The sequence below is a fragment of the Bidens hawaiensis genome, unplaced genomic scaffold (genome assembly GCF_021521415.1).
Source record: "Bidens hawaiensis isolate Kalapana, Puna unplaced genomic scaffold, B.hawaiensis_p1.1 tig00016125_1, whole genome shotgun sequence".
In the NCBI taxonomy this organism is placed as follows: Eukaryota; Viridiplantae; Streptophyta; class Magnoliopsida; order Asterales; family Asteraceae; genus Bidens; species Bidens hawaiensis.
In genome coordinates, this window is record NW_027492468.1 from 274,752 (window position 1) to 294,612 (window position 19,861).

Below are 19,861 nucleotides of genomic sequence, written 5' to 3' on the forward strand. Positions count from 1 at the left end.
AAATTAAATTATCAATTTTTGTTTTCATAAATTTCTGTAATTTTTTTTTTCAATATTTTAGTTGGTCCACACTTTAAATTGAACCATGAAATCACTTTTTTTTTCAGACAGTAACCTAAATCATTTCACACACAACCCAATCTAACTGGCCAATTTAGCTTGGTTTAAATGATTCACACTAGGCCTATAAATGAACCGAACGTTCGATAAACTATTCGTAAACCGTTCGACAGGAAGTTCGTTTATTTAATAAGCGAACGAGCATGAACAAAAAAAATTGTGTTTGTTTAATTAAACGACGAACATGAACACATGTTCTGTTCGTTCATTTATGTCTGTTTGTTTATGTTCGTTTATGTATTAATAGAACATAATTAAATATTATCTAGATATGTCATTTGATTAAAGGTTTTATATTTAATTTGTGTTCATTTATAAGTGTTTTCATTTAAGTTCGTTTATGTTTGTTTGTGTTCATTTACATTTATTCATGTATGTTCGTTTATCTTTGTTCAATTATGTATATTTAGATTTTAAACAAACGACATAAATGTCCGTTTTTAAATAAACGAACATGAACATAAATATTTTTTCGATTAAGTGTCCATGTTCTTTTAAAGTTAAATAAACGAACACGAGCATGCCCTTGTTTATGTTCATTCGATTCATTTACAGGTTGTCATTATTCACATTGATGAATACATCGGTCTCAATCTCTATGCTCCGCCGATTTTATTTATGTTTGTGAACCGTTTGTGTACACATTAATTTCTTTAAAGAACGAACACGAACACAAAATCTCGTTCGGTAAGTGTTCATGAACCGTTCGTAAACACATTATTTTCTTAACAAACGAACATGAACAAGGCCTTGTTCGTGTTCGTTCGGTTCGTTTACAGCCCTAATCCACATCCTTTCAACAATTTCCAACATAATTTCAACTGTTTAATAATTCTATAAAATAAGATGATGCATTGATGTCTGTATAGAATTTAGCAATACTTTAGAGGTCCAAATGAACATCAAACTTTTATTGATGAATTTATGTATGAACCAAAATTGGGTTTTGTAATTGCTTAAATCTAATATATTTCGATTTGAAACAACTTAAGCGGAGTTGGTTTATTTTTGTAACCAAGTCAAACTTGTCCCAATCTCGGCTCGAGTCATAGCTTGGCCCGTTGGCTTGATCTTAGGCTCGTTTAACTTTAAAACCAAGCTCGAGCCTAGCTAAGCAACCTTGTTTAATTTCGAGCTCGACTCGGGAATAGCCTTTTAGTGTGGTAGTACTTCTTGAAAACAAGATGATGGTATACGAGTCGTATAGACGGTCTATACGAGCCGTACTTTAACCAGATATTTATAATTATTTTATGGTCTATCCGAGCCGCATAGATGGTATACGAATTGTATAGGGGCTATACAATACAAATAAATGAAAACTGACGGAAAAGGAGTTATACTAGTCGTGTATAACTGAGTAAAGTGTCATTTTCGTCCTTGTGGTTTGGCAAATAATGCGAATTTAGTCCAAAAAGTTTATTTTTTGCATATGGACCCTCCACGTTTCTCAATTGTTGCCAATTACATCCAAATCACTAACCTCGTTAAATTTAATCGTTAAGTCAGGGGTAGACATGTCTTTTCACTATTTCTTTATTATATGAGTAAAGTGCCAAAATCGTCCCTGAGGTTTGGTCATATTTGCGAATTTTGTCCAAAAATATTTTTTTTCGCAAGTAGACCATCGATTTTTCCCAACTGTTGCCAATTTCGTCCAAGTTGTTAAATCGGTCTAAATTCAACATTAACTTATGTGTGTTACTGTCCTCTTACAAGTTTGTTTACAGTATTGTTATTATGTGTTTGTTTGATGACATATATAACATTTCACGATTCCTATGTTTGAATTCAATACATTATCAGTTTATTTATTCTTCTTCACTTGTAGTCATATAAAGGGTTTAGCTCAGCTTAATATAATAACAATGTAAACAAATATGTAAAAGGACAGTAACACCCCTGAGTTAACGTTAAATTTAGACCAAGTTAACAAATTTGACGAAATTGGCAAATGTTGGGAAACATCGAGGGTATAATTGCGAAAAAAAATATTTTTGGACGAAATTAGCAAATGTGACCAAATTTCAAGGACGATTTTGGCACTTTACTCATGTAATAAAGAAATAGTGAAAAGACATGTCTATCTCTGAGTTAATGATTCAATTTAACGAAGTTAGTAATTTGGATGTAATTGGTAAGAATTGAGAAACGTGGATGGTCTATATGTAAAATACAAACTTTTTAAACTAAATTCCTATTATTTGCCGAACCACAGCTAAACGGATAACATAACACCTTCATCCTTTGCCCCTTTGAAACACTAACAATAAAATGAAAGCAACAACAATTTGAAGATATTTGAACTTTATTACACACATCTTCAACAACAATGACATCATCTTCAATTCTGCTTCAGCAATTCATTCATCTCTTCATCACCAACTACCAGGTTTTGTTTCTCAGTTTATCTCACTTTTATTCATACATGAATTTATCAATATAAGTTTGAATTTCGGTTTAAATTATTGGAATTGAAGCAGTTAAGGAAGAATTTGAAGAATGGGTTGACGGCAACAAAACCCAATTTGACGGATAAGTGTAGGAATAATATTAAAGTTAAAGCTAGAGTAGCAGTTGATAATAATAATATTAATATTAATATAGAGACTGCTTTTCCCTTCTTTCAAACTGAAACTCAACCAGAAGACACACCGGCTTCCAAGGTAAAATAATTGTTGTTGTTTTACTGTTGGAGGTATTGTAGGTAGGGCTGTAGACAAACCGATTGCTAATTAAATGAACGAACATGATTGTTTATTAAATGTTCGGCGAACTGCCTAATAAATGAACAAGGAATTTCATTTGATTAATTAAATGAACAAACACGAACAGAGGCCATGCTCGTTCAATTTCTTCATGAACGCTTGATATGTTCATTAAAGGTTTTTATATTTTTTTATTGACTTTTCTAATCTTGTCGTATAGATTTAAGCAAAATTTTATAAACTATAAAAAAAAATATGTATGAGTATTTTGTGATTAATTTATATGTAAAACTAACATATGAGTGTTAAGAGAGACTCCAACACAAATTTGGTAGCCGAACCGAACCGTTGACACTGACCATTCTCGGTTAGTCAAAATGAAATAAAACATTGTTTGTGTTCGTTTGTGCTCGTGAACCGTTCACGAACAAGTTCATTTCCTTAATGAACGAACACGAACAAGAAATTTCGTTTGGTTAGGTGTTCGTGAACCGTTTGCTTGTCCGATAAAAGCTTAACGGGTGAACATTAACAAGGCCTTGTTCGGATCGGTTCGTTTACATTAGTTAAGCTGACCATATATTTGCACTAAATTCACTTCCATTCTTCTTTCCTTTTATTAATAGTTTCTAAAATCTAAACACAAGTCCATAAACTTTGTCATTTACATTTAAGTTTTGCCCTCTTTTATAATCACAGTTTTTAGCTTTTTAGGTTACAATGTTACTTAATGTTGCTGTGAACAATTGCCAGTTCTAGTGAGACAGTTAATCCATAATCAGTGGTTGTAACGAATTGAATCTTGCACATTCTTCTATACTAATTGAATTATGAATATACTATCAAACAGTTGGAGCTTGCAGATCCTGAATTTTATAAAATGGGATTTGTTAGAAGTATGAGAGCATATGGAGTGGAATTCAGGGAAGGCCCAAATGGATTTGGAGTCTACGCCTCGAAAGATATTGAACCTAGTCGGCGTGCCAAGGTGAATCATTTATACATTTTTATCCTAACTTTGTTGAATTTGTGTGACAAATGAACGATTTCTGCTTTGTTTATTAGGTGGTCATGGAGATACCATTGGAGTTGATGTTAACCATAAGCCAGAAAACACCATGGATGTTCTTTCCCGACATCATACCAGTCGGGCATCCAATATTTGATATTATTAACGCAACACATCCAGAGGTACTCACTTATTTTCTGTATATTCCTCTATTTCATTTTTCTTGAATTGAGTTTTGGTTTTTTGGCAGACAGACTGGGACCTCAGAATGGCGTGTCTTCTTTTATATGCGTTTGATCATGACAAGAATTTTTGGCAACTGTATGGTGATTTTTTGCCTAGTGTTGAGGAGTGCACTAGCTTGCTTCTAGCTACAGAGGTTGTATATATATATATATATGCCAAATTAATGCTTTTAACATATAATATGTTTAAGTCGAACAGTCAACTCCTTAACGCAATCTATTGGCATGTTGCAGGATGATCTGAACGAGCTGCATGATGAGAAACTTGCTTCAACTATGAGAAAACAGAAAGCACGAGCCCTAGAATTTTGGGAAAAGAATTGGGTATTATTATGTGACATTTTTCATCACATTTCTTGATGTTAATTTCAAAGAGTTACTTTTTATTTTAATATTTATCTTTTCACAGCACTCTGCTATGCCCTTGAAAGTAAAGCGGCTTGCTCGAGATCCCGAGAGGTTTATTTGGGCAGTTAGTATGGCACAAACTCGACATATTAACTTTCGTATAAGAGTCGGGTCATTAGTTCAGGATGCAAATATGTTTGCACCTTATGCTGGTAATTTTATACATTTTTAATTCCTTTTTATCTCAATTGAAAACGTTTCATTCTAAACAAGACATAACAGTAATTATATGTGGTCATGTTGCAGATATGCTAAACCATTCTTGTCAGCCAAATTGCTTTTTCCATTGGCGATTCAGGGATCGCATGTTTGAGGTGATGACAAATGCTGGACAACGGATTAAAAAGGGCGAAGAGGTAAATCATTGAATCATGATGTTGAGTAAGACATGTTTAACAAAGTCGTTATTTTTTCAGATGACTGTGAATTACATGAGGGGCGAGCAGAACAATATGCTTATGCAAAGATATGGCTTTTCATTACTTTCGGTAATTCCCGCTAAACTAGTCCCATTTCTTTATTTTCTTATATGCTAAATATTTATAAAAAACATATTATTATCATCTGCAGAATCCTTGGGACGTGCTTCCATTTTCTGGAGATGCAAAGATCCATTTAGATTCATTTTTGTCAGTCTTCAACATATCTGGTTCTTATGAAGATTATTATCACAATGGTATAATTTTCATCACTAACTTTTGTTCATACCTTTAATTTGCATAATGTATTTCTTAATTACTTATCTAAATTAGGAAAAGAAGGAGATGGTTTTGTAGACGGGGCTGTTTTAGCAGCTGCAAGAACATTGCCCACATGGTCAGAAGGCGATATCCCTCCAATCCCGAGCTTAGAGATAAAAGCTGTTAAAACCCTACAAGAAGAATGCCAACAAATTCTAGCACAATATAGTACTACTTCAAAGCAAGACCAGAATATCCTAGGTAACATTTTTTTTATTTCTTTAGAGTGAACTACGGTTTTTGTCCTTGTGGTTTGTCCAAATCTGCGGTTTTAGTCAAATAGTTTCAAATTTGCAATTTTCGTCCATGTGCTTGCGGTGCGCACATATGATGTATATATGTGTGAACCCTCGGGTGGGCAAAAGTGAAATTGCACTAATTTTGACGTTATTTTACTAATCTCGTGAAAATAACGTTAAAAGTGACGGACGGTTAATCAGGCATCATGTAGTGGCGTTGATAGCCGAAAGACAAGGGTACATGCACCGATCAGCCGGTGTCCCGATGATTGAGTGCTATGTGCCTTATGTCCAAGGCTTGATGCAAAACTACTATCGAGCCGGGGGTCTCACCGGAAGCAGCCTCTCTATCCTTATGGGGTAGAGGTAAGGCTGTCTACATCTTACCCTCCTCAGACCCTACCATAGCTTTGCTATTGGTGGGATATACTGAGTACGATGATGATGATGATGTGGTTTCATTTCACTTGCTTAAACCCGAATTCACTAATCCCGTTAAGTCTGGTCGTTAAACCCATCAGCGTGCCCTTCACGTGAAGGGCGGTTTTGTCCTTTTTCCCCCAAATACACCCCTGCCCCTCACGTGAGGGGGCTTGTGAATTAGGACTGGGGTTTATTTGGGGAGAAAAAGGACAAAACTGCACACACGTGAGGGGCACGTTGATGGGTTTAACAACCAGACTTAATGGGGGTTAATGAATTCGGGTTTAATTGCAAGTGAAATAAAACCACAGGGACGAAAATCACAAATTTGAAACTATTAGACTAAAATCGCACATTTGGACAAACCACATAGACGAAAACCGGAGTTTACTCGTTTCTTTTTTTCATATACCGACATTTTAATTAACAAATTTCTTAAATGCAATTTTGCTCCCGTTTGTAGATTCAACACCAGAAATGAGCTGGACCCGTTAGGCTGCAATCAAGTACGTCTCAATCTATTCAGTTTCTCGTCTTTATTCGATAAACGTTTCGTAAAGTTATAATTTATGACTTTCTACTAAAAGTTTGGACCTTGATATTAGTTATGTGAAATGTGTGATTGTAAATGCAGGTATAGGTTGCACAGGAAGTTGTTTGTGGAGAAAGTTATAGAAGCTTTGGATATATATCAAGATAGGATATTGTTTTAGAGCAGTTTAGTATTGTGGTGTGTGTAGGACAGAATGGCTAGAGGGCCCCTAGATGGTTCTTTTGTTGGGTTAAAGTAAACCGAGAATAGTGTTTAAACATAGATTTCTCTCGCTTTTCCTTTTTTTATTTGATTCAATGGTTACTTATGGTAAGTGTGATTCTTGCACTTTATACATGGTATCTTTCTCTTTAAATCCATGGTATGATACCTTACCGTCATGGGTCGTCTCTTGAGACCTCGAGCGGTGTCCACGGATACCCAAGGACCCACCTATCCACCCCACATATAAAAATGGGTCATTGGTTTTATCATACCTGGTTTCATCAATTCACGACCGCAAAGATATACTTATAGGATTTAATCTTAATTAATTCTTCTGAAGGGTATGCAAAAGTAGTTGATTTAACATATTTTAAATAGATGTAATCTCCAAACATTTAGCTGCATAAGTAAACATGCCAAGTCAGCTTGGTTAAGACTTTAATGAAACCTTTCTTTTGACAAAATATGTTAAATGCAATTATTTGTAGACGTTTGTATAAAATTCAAATTAAAAATAAATTTTTTTTTATCACTCTGAAAACTATAAATTTTATAATGATCTAACTATTAGCTTTTAACTATTTAGCAACTATGATGCATTTTAAAAATTTTATCATACAATGTAAAATGTTATTTTGTAACAAACATATATTTGTTTGAATAAACCAAGCCACATATGGGTCAATTTTCATACAAAGTTATTTTTGTATAAAAGAGCATAGGAAGTAACGAGCACGAGACACATGTTTTATAAGGATGAGTATTATTTGTATTGATAGTTAATTTACTTACATCAATTTATTATGTACATATCTACATCATGACATATCTGGTATTATCTGTACCATCTAAATGTGTTTAGACATATATCCGTCTCGTGTAAGATATGACAATCACACCATTTTATCACACAACACATTCAAACTTTATAAAATGCACTTATTTTTAAGAAGGTAAATTGAAAATAAATAGTCACACATTTTATATATGGACGGATTATCATCCCACTTTTAAAAATCCCTGCAAACGGTCCAATATTTCGACTATTTTTCTCTCAATAGACATCCATTAAAAAAACTTAACGCTAATAAGTTTTTTTTCCAAATTTCAAACCGATGTATTATGGCTTTTGATGGGAAGAAAGATACGAGCCGACTGACGTAAAACTTATCTCGAAAACGTTTTTCCAAACGACGAAACAGTATTTCAATTTGGGTGTTTGAATTTCCAACTAACAAAAATGAAGCCACTTGAATCACCGTTTCGAGATAAGTTTTACATCAGTCGACTCGTATCTTTCTTCCGATAAAAAACCCTAAAACACGGTTTGAGATTCGGTTAAGTGGTTTTCAACGGAGATCTATTGAGAGAAAAATAGTCGAAAAGTTAGCCCGTTAATATGAATTTTTAAAGATAAAATTATTATCTGTCATGATGCATGTTTTAAAATGATATAAAACAATTAAAACCCAATCAGTTTGTGTGATTTACCTAACTAACAACAACAGGTACAAAAAACGCTTGCTTGCACCATTTTATAAAAATGACGGTTTCGTGGTAACGACATACGGCGTAAACTCTCCTCCGCCGCTACTTTCAGCCGCCTCCGATTACCGTCACCGGCTAATTGATTCTCCGGCTGGCTTTCTCTTCATCGTCAGGTCAGGTGTGTGTATAATAATAACAGACTAATTCCAGCCATTACTATAATATAATATAATGTCTCCATGTGTTATATTACTCGGTGAACGCATATTTATTATCTGTCTTTCTCCTATTACTTTTGTCCGCCACAATACTTCCACTTTTCCTTTTTCTTTCTACCTATTTCACATACGTCTGTTTCTCACTAACCCTAATTTTGCACTCACCGTACACCGATACTGTTACGATTTGCTGTTGCTGTGTATGTGTGTTGAGCTCGTAATTGTACTATACTCTTGTGATTTGTTGTATGATTTCTCAGGTACTCGGTTAGTTTCGCCTTAATTTGGCAATATTTTATGTAAATTTATTGTGATTGAGCTTCAATTTTGTTGAGTTTGTGTGTGTGGATTTAGGTTTTGTATTTAATTTCATTTTGGTAAAGTTTTGAGGTATATTCTCTTTTGGATTTTAGTTTAGGGTTGAATTAGGATCTATTGAAGTGACTAGCATAAGCAGAAGCATATTACATTGTACAATATATTCCACTTGTCTCTCTATAAGATATAACTGATATTTGTTTATTAAAGTATGTTAAATGATTTGACATTGGTACTTGACTACTTGTATAACATTATAGATTCAATTGCATAGTTTGCTGTCACTTAGTTAGGGGTTATTTTGTGTGCTGTAAGTTGGATTTGAGATGCATTTAGTGCGTTTTTATTATGTCGTTTTAAGCGCTTATTTTGTTTCTTTTGTTACTGTTACAGTGTTACTTGTTCTGTTGACATATGACACTTATAATGTTGATTGTATTATTTGAACTGACGCTATGAGGCAGCTTGATTGTAGGTTATAGCTGATGAACGCAATTTCATGCATTATATGAGTAAAACTTAAAAATGAAACCGAATACCAATGAGATGTTGGGCACACAAAGGGGTAGAAAGTTTCAAGGTCAGGGTCAAGGTCAAGGGCCAAACTGGATTCTCATAGCAGGTGGTGCTTTATTGAGTACGCTATCGGTTCGTCTTGGTTATAGGCTCAAGCAGGTCTTGGACTCAAAGCAGCCACAAAGTAGTAGTAATGGTTTAAAAGGTGTTTTAAGGTTTAAGCTGTCAAATGGATTTATGTTGGTCTGTACTTTGTAATATGCTAATTTTTCAAGTTTGTTAAAATGTAGGAAATGGGAAACCTACGGTCAGAAAGAGGCTGGGAAATTGTGGTTCACATTCACACTTGTATTGTTTTGAACAGGATGATGGATGCTTTAATTGTGTTTCAGGTATGAAATTTTTTAGGTTCATTGGGTGTTTGCATATGTGTTTTGAAAGTGATTTATGTGATATTCAATAATTGTCAAATTAGCCTTAAAAGTAAGCCTAATTTATTCTACACTTAGATAATCAGGTTTGTCGCGGTTGATATGAAGCTAATAATCTAAAACTAGTAATCACAGAAGCAGTCTATTTATTCAAACGCAAAAGCATGAGAGCCAGTAGTTTTCATTTGATAAAACAAGCAATAGCTTGGAAAAGACATATTCTCCAAGCATTTAAACCATACCAAGGTAATTCACTAAAGTAGCTGATAATACTCTAGTGGAATGCCATATTCTATGATGATGTAGAGACAGGTATTTCTAGATGGTTCAGAGTAGTCGTCCAAATACTTTTGTGCAACCGGATCCGCTTGATCTAACCTTTCACTTTTGTCATATTCGATTTAGGCTTCGAAGCAATGTGAGCTGGATTTATTCATCCTTGGTTGTTGCCAGGAACTGCAATATAAAGGAAACCTGTTAAAAGGGGGTTAGTGGCGTGGTCTCTGCATCACACTTTAACGGTCAAGTTAGTTTTGATATATATGAGTGTATAGCAGGTATGCATATGTGTATAAATAGTATACGAAGAGTGAGAGTAGTTAGGGAGAGGTGGAGAGTAAGTCAGGTGGAAGCCAAGTCCCCCCCAACAAGAGGGTTCCACCATACTTACTATCCACATTTCCCTCACTACTTTCTCTCTCTAGATACTATCTATATACACATGTATGCATGGTTGTTATATGCTCTTATATACTAAGACTTACATGACCGACGGAGGGTTGTGCAAAGACCCCAGTCTCTCATGACTTCTAAGGGCTTCCTTTATGCTGCAGTTCCAGGTAATAATAGGAAAGGAGCAGATCCAACCTGCAAGGCATCGAAGCCTGATTCCGACAACCATGAAAGTTTAGATCATGATCACTCTGTTGTACAAAGGTGTTTGAACACCGGGGGACGGTCTAGAAATGATTGCTTTTACAGACATCATGAATAACTGCCCCAAAAGACTTGTAAACGCAAACTGTATGCTGCCAACAATCAAAGGAGTCATGCTACATAAGCTAGCTTATAGAATTTTTGCCTGTTTTACCAACTTAGTTATTTCTGTACCAAATGAAATATCTTTGATATTATTATTTCAAATCTTCTAGTGTATCATAATCTTTTTCTTTAAACAGGAACAGAAGGTGACACAGAGACCAAGCCACAACACAATGGTCAGTTGCATACAGAACGTGAAATGACACTCCCATTAGTGACTGTGTCCGCTCCAGTATACAACAAAGAGAGTGGTGTACTATGGGCCACTTCACCAGACCGACTCGAACTACCACAAAAGCCATTTCACCACTCAAATGGCTCTGATTCTCCATGCGTCTCTGAATCAGGTTCAGACATTTTCAGCAAACGAGAAGTAATTCAAAAACTAAGACAACAGTTAAAAAGACGAGACGACATGATTCTTGAAATGCAAGATCAGATTGCAGAGCTGCAGAATTCTGTAACTACCCAACGTTCCCATTCAGACCATCTGCAATCCCTCTTGGAAACTGCAAACCGGGATCTTTTTGATTCGGAGAGGGAGATTCAGAGGCTAAGAAAGGCAATTGCAGATATCTGTGTAGGACAGCCGGGCCCCACTTATGTAAACTCAAACGGGTATGTAGACATTGATGGTGGAAACGAGGTTGATAAAATGGAGATTTTGAAAAAGGAAGTAGGGGAGTTGAAGGAGTTGATAGAAGGGAAAGATTATTTACTTCAGAATTACAAGGAGCAGAAATCAGAGCTTTCGTTGAAGGTGAAGGAGTTGCAGCACAGGTTGGATTCACAGGTTCCCAATATTTTGTAGTAGGGTTTTTGGTTCTCTGTTTTAACTTCACTTCTTGTGTATTCTTCTTACTTTCTTGAATCTGAAAGCTCCATTTTTATTTTATTTTGGGTGTTTTGCGGTTTGGTGTGAATATGAAAACGGTAAAAGCTTCAAGAATGAACTGAGAACATTTACTTTATATATTTTTGGGATCTAGTTTATGCGGTCTTTTTATATTATGGCTTTAGTTATTGTTATAGCCTGAAGTTTAATCTGGTTAGTCAATCTAACTTATTATATGAATATTTGACTCGAACTACTTTACTAAACAAGTTCACCTTGAGTTTGACTCAAATCAGGCTATGGAGTTCTTCCTAAGGTATATCAGCATGCAGAGCACTTGCACTCCGGGAAACTATTGACCTGGCTCTAATTATAATAGATCAACAATGTTGCCAGCTGCCACAACCTTTGGTTCTTTGTAGATGCCACCACCACCACCACCACCATCTTGTCGTCGCCACAACTGTCGCGATCACATTTCGACTTCTTTAGCAAAGTTACGCAACAAACACGATTGTATCATGAAACAAATGGATTATAAATTCCGGTTTCTTTCATTCGAAATTATTTTAATAAACTAAAAGTCCATATTGGATTGTTTAGATCATTAAAAAAAGAAAAAACAAATGTCATCTAAGTTTATTTTAAAAGCATCCGCAATAAATGGTTTTGAAGCGCTTTCTAGAGAGAAGGATGATGTGGCAACAACATGCATTTTGTGTAAAAACATCCAATAACAAGTTTTGTGATTGAAGGGAGAGAAAGCGTGGGAGTGCTTTTAGCCGGTTCTGTCTATATGAGAGAACATATTCTTTAAACATGATTTTAACTGAAACCGACCGGTTAGTAAAATCGATGACCTGATGACTCGGGTTCGGCTGGCTTTTGTTTGTTCGAAGTCGAAGCAAATAGACCCGAAAAGGGTACAGTTTCCCGCCAAAATATTACACCTAGATATCCTCTTTTTTAATTTTTTTAATACACTGAAAGAAACCCTAACCCCTGCTCATCATTTTCAAATCAAAGGCAGAAAATGAAAGGAGGAACACTTCAGATCAACTGGCACGACACTAAACCCGTTCTAACCCTTGATTTCCACCCCGTCTCTGGCCTTCTCGCCACCGCTGGCGCCGATTTCGACATCAAGGTTTCGATCTGTGTATATTATATGCTGGCTTGTAGGAACGAAGCCTAATTAGTATTGTTACTAGTATTAGCTAGCTACTTACTTACTACTTGTTCGCTTACTAATTGAGAATATTAGATTCACTTTTGAATTTTAAGTTAATTAAATTGTTTTGGATATATGTATGGATTTGGTTTGTATGATGAGTCTGAAGTTATGTTTGTGGTGGTTATTTTCGTTGATTGGACTTGAATTTTGCAGTTGTGGCTGATTGCTTCTGAACAAGGGGAAAAGAAGGTTCCTGCTTCTACTTATCAAAATAGTCTCTCCTATCATGGATCCGCTGTCAACGTTATCCGCTTTTCGCCTTCTGGTATCCTAGTGTTCGTTATTTCTGTTACTTTAATAGTTGAAGATAGTTTAGCTGACCTTTATTATCTTTTGGCGAATTGGATTTTAATAATCCCGACTTAACGTCATTGGCTGATAATAATCCCAACTGAGGATGTTCTTGCTGGTCATCCGAACTTTTAAAAAAATTACTCTTATTGGAATTCCGTTAAAAAAACTTAATTAACGGCGTTAAGTTTTTTCCGAATTTCAAACTGATGTATTAGGGCTTTTGATCGGAAGAAGGTTATGTGTCAATTGATGTAAAACTTACATCGAAAGGTGCTCCAAACGACAAAATGGTACTTCAGTTTGGGTGTTTGAACGTCTGGTTAACAAAAATTAAGCCGTTTGGAGCACCGTTTCGAGATAAGTTTTGCGTCAATTGACTCGCACTCCTTCTAATCAAAAGCCCTAAAACATTTGTTTGAAATTCGGATAAAACTTAAAGTTGTTTTTAACGTGGTCCAATGAGGGCAAATTTTTAAAAAGTTCGTACCATCGATTGGAATATTCTCAGCTGGGATTATTATCGGCTGATGACATTAAGTTGGGATTATTAAAAATCCAGTTTTCCTTATCTTTTTAACTATGTATAAAGTCATCTCATGATTTTCATACATTAAAGTGTACGTGTTAGATACTTTTGCATTGTTTCTTTGGAGTTTAGTCTGTTTGATACTTATGAAGTTATATGCGTCTGGAATTTGCAGGAGAGTTTCTTGCTTCTGGCGCTGATGGTACACATTATTAACTTGATTTGACGACATATTAATTTCACCAATAGAGATAAATACATAGTTTAAACTCTTATAAATGTAGGTGGTGAGATGATCATATGGAAGCAGCACAGTACTGACACTGGTCAAGTGTGGAAGGTCCTGAAGACACTATCGTAAGACCTTTCATTTCTAGTTTATGATTGTATTTAGTCGGTTCATATAATTTTTTTAAGAGAAGACCGTTCTTGTGAAAGTTGCAAAGTTTATCTGTTGTACTCACAGTTGAATCATTGCTAGACAGGTTTCATAGAAAGGATGTGTTGGACTTGGAGTGGTCTACAGATGGTGCATATCTAATTTCTGGATCGGTTGATAACTCATGCATCATATGGGATGTTAATAAAGGTTAGAAAAATGATTGAACTTAAAGCAAAGTACATGAATATGCAACTTTAGGTTACTATCTGATTTTATCTTTGATTATTATAGGGTCTGTTCATCAGATTTTAGATGGTCATTTCCACTATGTTCAAGGTGTAGCATGGGATCCTTTAAACAAGTATGCTGCCTCGCTTAGTTCAGACAGAACATGCCGCATATATGCCAAAAAAACGCAAAATAAAGTAAAAGGAAGTGAGAAGCTTAGCCTTAATTATGTTTGTCAGCATGTTCTTACTAAAGTTGAGCCACAAGTAGCTGAAGAATCCAAGGTTAAAAATGGATCTTAAATTTCTTTTATAGTTTTTTAATATCACTAATGCCGTTACTGAGTTAGCTTGTGATAATCATGCAGTCTGCTAAACACCATATCTTTCATGATGAGACATTGCCATCTTTCTTTAGAAGATTAGCTTGGTCACCTGATGGTTCATTTCTTCTTGTGCCTGCTGGTATGTTTATCAAGATATTGAATACTATTTTACCTTTTGAGCCGGTTTTTCTTCAAAATTCATTATGCTAATTTGCAGGTTTTGTTCAGTGTCTATACTAATGTGTTTTGTCTTGATTCTGGTGCAGGTTCTTACAAACTCTCACCCACTTCAGAACCAGTCAACACTGCTTATGTGCTGTCTAGAAAAGATCTTTCAAGGCAAGTTAGCATTTATTCTATCTTCCATTTTGTTATTTCTTATTCTTGATATTATCTATATGATTATACAGGCCTGCTTTAATGCTTCCTGGTGCCAATAAAGCTGTTGTAGCAGTGCGTTTCTGCCCTAAGGCCTTTAGCCTCCGTGGGTTAGGCACATGTAAGTTGGTTTAGTTTTATTACTCAAAAGCCATCTTTTCCAGTAATTAAATGAAAAACGCACTCATTTCAGTTGCCTTTGGTTTTGTGTAGCTTCATCTTTTAAGCTCCCATATCGATTGGTATTTGCGGTTGCCACATTAAATTCCTTGTATGTATATGACACCGAAGGCGTTGAGCCAATAGCAGTTTTAGCTGGCCTACATTATGCAGCCATAACTGACATTGCATGGTAAGGCTTCCTTGCAACCATAACTGACTTGTTTAGATGTTGAAAATCGTTCTTCTCTTTGAATTGATTTTTATCTTTTTCCAAATTTTGGATAATTTAGGTCACCTACAGCCAAGTTCTTGGCACTGTCTTCCCAAGACGGTTATTGTACCCTTGTGGAATTTGAAAATGATGAGCTGGGAGTACCTGTCTCTCTTTCAGGTTCACTTACAATATGTTTTTAGTTTAGCAATCCTTTTATGCTTTTGTTGCATATTGTTTAATAATAATATCTTTCTTTCTTGTTTTCGTTAGGAGATGAACGAGTTCCAGTAGCTGAGAATATAATTGTAGTTGATGATCTGGAAATACGTAATGAAACCAAAAAAGAAAATGAAGCTGTTAGAAATGCTGATATTCAGGAAATGGAAACAGATGAAAAGAAAGTCGAAGTAGGTTTGGTGAATTTAACGGAGAAACAGGATGGAAAACAACCATCACCAAGCACGGTGATTACAAATAAACCGTCGCCAAGCACGGTGATTCCAAATAAACCAGCTAAGAGACGGATTACTCCAATGGCCATTGATTAAGTTAGTTTTCTTTTCTACTGAATCTGAAATGTTTTTTACAACTATTATTTTCCAACACACTTGCTCTGTATAATCTGTAAGGACGCCGAACAAGAATTTTCATATAAAAATCCAGTTCGGTTTATAATTTTGTTTCATGGTCATAGGATTTGAAGTATGGCATCACAAAGTACACAAGTATCCTATGTATAGGTATGCATGATCCTGTTAACATCCCGTGTGTCTTAAGAGTTTTAGTGATGGCTTACATTTCTTTCTCTGTTTATTGCTAGTGGCCACCTGGCCGGTGGCAGGGGTAGTGGCTGGGCACTGTGGTTGATAGGGGCGAGCAAAAACCTGGTTAATTGAACCAAACTGAAATAACTAACCGAAACTAATAAACCGACAGTTCAGTTTTTTGAAAACCGAAATCACTGTTCGGTTTTGGTTATGCCTCGTTCCGAACCAAACTGTACTGCACCTAACTGATTTAACATATTTGGAGCGAACCTGGGAACTAAACCATGCTGAACTTGTTGTTCCTATTATTCTCATCATATCTTCCATAACCCCTTTTAAGTGATCTATTTGATAAAACAGCTAGTTGCTAAAAGAGGTTTCTACTTTCTATTCCCAATAACCTCAATCAGATGATGAAACTCCAATAAAATTACTCCAAAAAGTAAAGAAACACCATAATGGCCACCAACGTGTTAAGCACCATTTTTTGTTTTGGAAGGCTGACATTGGTAATAATGTGTTCCTTGTGATATAAGACATAATGAACACACAATGCTTGAGATGGTGTTAACTAGCCATGTGTACTATTTTTAGTTTTTTTGTTAACGACGATCTAATCTACTTATAATGTTACACCATTGTCTATTACGGGACTTGAATCTCAATATTGGGCAGGGGCACCATTTTACACACCTGGATATCGTTTGGCTAAAAACCCTTTAATTATTATATTTAGTTTAGTTAAATATTTGCTTCATGAATATGAATTAGTCTTAAATCAAGTTGACCGGGTTGGGTTTGAAAATTAAGTCAATAAGACTTTCATCCACTTTAAGCTGTTTAAATATGACCAAATGGTTACCTATAGTTTAGGTCAATAAACCTTACATGGACATTTGAAGTTTTGTGTGTGATAGGTTTAAAAAGAGCTTTATTTCTAGAATTGAAGACTTAATATTTTTAGTAAGTGCTTAAATATCCATAAAATGATATTCATTATTGAAAAAAAATGATTTTCACCAACTTGATATATATAATTAGGGATAGGTATGAGATCGGTACCGTACCGGTATTGAAGGTAAAAATTCGGCAAATACCGGTACTGTATTGTACCGGTACCGATAGCGGTACCATACCGGTCCCGAAACTCAAAACTTTGGTGTCGATTCGATATCGACTGCACCAAATTGTTATCGAATTTGCTCATCTCTAAATAGAACTATGATTCTTACATTCAATAAAATAAAATTAATTAGTAAATTCCAATCAATGGTAATAAAGGGCAAATGTTATATGGTTGTAGTATGCCCGACCATGTTGTATGAATCAAGAATAGCTCATGTGTGTAAATTGGAGTATCAGAGATGACGATTTCTGAGATAGACATGTGGGCACACACGGTTGCACCATATAAGAAAATTAGGTTTTTTAAATGGAAGACTAGGGGCGGCTAGTGTATCAGAGAAGATAAGAGAGGGGTTTGAGATGGTTTGAACATGTGAAGAGGAGATACACAACGCCCTCAGTTAGAGCTGTTGAAACTCTCATTGTGGAGGATAGAAAGGGAAGAGGCAGACCCAAACTGGGCGTGGGATAAGCATATTAGGCATGATTTGTCATACTTGCACCTCTTGGAGGACATGGTCGAGGACATGACTTCATGAAGACGTAAGATTAAGGTTAAAGACTTGTAAGAGCCGATACAATTTTGTTTTAGCGTTGTCTAGGCCCGGTGGCCTTTTCATGTCATATTCTTCTTGTCTTTTATCTCGCTGTGAAGTTTTTTCATGTTATTATTATATTTTTCTTACTATTTTACTGGGACCTAAAAGCTTAGTAATGCCATATTTTTAGTTTCTTTTGCTTTATGTTTTTATGGTTCTAAAATACTTTGCATGTCAAGGGATGGTTTTGGTCTTTTTGGAGTCAAGGTCTTACTTTAAGCAATCTCTCTATCTTTTGATATTAAACTATGATTTGCCTATATCTTACCCTCCAATACCCTCTCATTGCGGCTCCTACAAGCCCTTTTTTTCATCTTTGCTATGTAAAGTATGGTAAGTGCATTAACTTTAGTCGCTTAAGTATGATATTAAGAACACTGGATTTCAAAGTGCTCACAAATTAATTTGCATGTTTAAAATGGCATAGGTGCAGGTCACACAATTGTGTAGTCCAATAGGCAATATTATACAATTGTGTCCACCAACACCATTTTGGAAAGAAAAAAAAACTCAAAATGTGGAAATATGTAGGAATTGATAGGAGAATGGGATCAATATGGCCTTAAAGAAAACATATGGAAGTGATATTACGTAGTGGTTACTAGGTTAGTCTCACGTGTAACGTAAAGATGAAAAATATAGAAAACGTCAAATATACATACAGTAGAAACTCGATAAATTAATACTCGATTATTTAATAAATTCTCTAAGATAATATTTTTTGCCGGTCCCGACTCGGGGATAGGGTGCGAAATTAATAATTCGCTAAAATTATAAGATAATACATTTTTGATAATTTCTTTAGACCCCATATAAAATATAAATTAATAATTCCTTATATATAGCATATTACATGAATGATTTATGAAGGTTTTTTGAAAAATGACTCAATTGTCTTTTGTTGAAATCAATTTCCCCTTGAATCTCGTCTCTAATTTTCCTTAGCATGGTAAGAACTTCTGGTGTTGTTTTCTCATAGCTCAACAAGAAAAAGTTCAATGTGATTGCCGCTTTAATAGCTTCGTTTCGCGAAGGGGGCTTCATTGTAGAACTTTCATCATCTTCTTCATCGATATCATCTTTATTAATTCCAATAACGCTTTCAATAATTTCTTGGATCATTTTTCAATTCAACTTGGGAGATTGAAGGTTTCTTTCAAATTGGTCCGTTCATTTGATATACATGCATTGTATACAATAATTAAGTGGAAGCTTGAAAGGTATTTGTAAACTAAGTATTCTACTATAAATTAATAAAACATTAATTAATATATAAATTAATAATTATTAATTTATCGATTAATTAATAACTCTTTTAATTAATAAATTTTGGTGGTCCCAAGTATATTATTTTATAGAGTTTCTACTGTATATGAATTACATAATGAATATTAATGAACGGGTAATTGCATATTTCCTAAAATATATAGATTATTAAGAATAATTTGTATTTGTATTTTAAAAGAAATTAAAATGGAGTATTTGTATTTGAATCTATACCTATTAAGTAAAAAAGACTGTTAGCATCAATTCATCAAAATTGAGTTGGTAAGTCATGAACATTTTAAAAGCAAAGTGGTGAGTTTCATTCTCACCACCAACATATTTTTCATTTTATCATTTCAGTTCAAAACTGTAAAAACGGAACAATTTTAATTAAACCAAAATAGACAATGAAGTGAAATTCGTTAGATTAAAAACTTAGTGCATTTGACATCCAAAATGTCATGTGAACAATACGTCTTATTTTAATAGTATAGTTAGATAGTTAGATTAGATTATTGTGCTATTAGACTAATATGAGACAAATTGGTCCCATATACTTGATATATGTGACTAAAAACGTCATGAAATATTGTTACATAATCATCATTTTTTACATTTATTTTTTAGTAATCAAAATATTCATTTTAATAATTATTTATTAAGTATATTGACCGTTGACGGGTTGCTGGTCAAATGAGAACTTTATTGAAATCATTAGTTAAAAACTTAAAATTAGACATTTTTGTGGACTTTCCCGATAGAAAAAGTATATATAGAGAAGTAATTAGTTGACAAAACCATATTCGGATGTTTTGGAGCATATTTGCCTTTTTGACTTTTTGTCTTGCATATTTGGTCATGCATA

At 34.7% G+C, this 19,861-nt stretch overlaps 3 protein-coding genes across 3 annotated transcripts; all 3 read left to right on the forward strand.

Moving 5' to 3' along the window:
• Positions 1–2,443: 2,443 nt before the first annotated feature.
• On the forward strand, positions 2,444–6,665 carry LOC143550664 (protein PLASTID TRANSCRIPTIONALLY ACTIVE 14-like). Its single transcript, XM_077041274.1, has 13 exons — positions 2,444–2,512; positions 2,604–2,786; positions 3,679–3,816; positions 3,894–4,019; positions 4,088–4,216; positions 4,317–4,406; positions 4,492–4,642; positions 4,737–4,846; positions 4,907–4,978; positions 5,061–5,166; positions 5,243–5,431; positions 6,356–6,398; positions 6,527–6,665. Exons 1-12 carry the CDS (start codon positions 2,453–2,455, stop codon positions 6,385–6,387), a joined length of 1,386 nt encoding a protein of 461 aa, XP_076897389.1. The 5' UTR covers positions 2,444–2,452; the 3' UTR covers positions 6,388–6,398; positions 6,527–6,665.
• A 2,533-nt stretch (positions 6,666–9,198) lies between these two features.
• On the forward strand, positions 9,199–11,494 carry LOC143550676 (uncharacterized). Its single transcript, XM_077041287.1, has 3 exons — positions 9,199–9,394; positions 9,480–9,581; positions 10,799–11,494. The coding sequence occupies exons 1-3, from the start codon at positions 9,199–9,201 to the stop codon at positions 11,470–11,472; spliced, it is 972 nt and encodes a 323-aa protein (XP_076897402.1). The 3' UTR covers positions 11,473–11,494.
• Positions 11,495–12,517: 1,023 nt separating this feature from the next.
• LOC143550665 (chromatin assembly factor 1 subunit FAS2-like) lies at positions 12,518–15,894 on the forward strand. The gene is made up of 12 exons (XM_077041275.1): positions 12,518–12,643; positions 12,884–12,995; positions 13,726–13,752; positions 13,835–13,907; positions 14,036–14,139; positions 14,224–14,444; positions 14,528–14,624; positions 14,752–14,824; positions 14,896–14,984; positions 15,077–15,215; positions 15,316–15,416; positions 15,510–15,894. The coding sequence occupies exons 1-12, from the start codon at positions 12,530–12,532 to the stop codon at positions 15,785–15,787; spliced, it is 1,428 nt and encodes a 475-aa protein (XP_076897390.1). The 5' UTR covers positions 12,518–12,529; the 3' UTR covers positions 15,788–15,894.
• Positions 15,895–19,861: the final 3,967 nt, after the last annotated feature.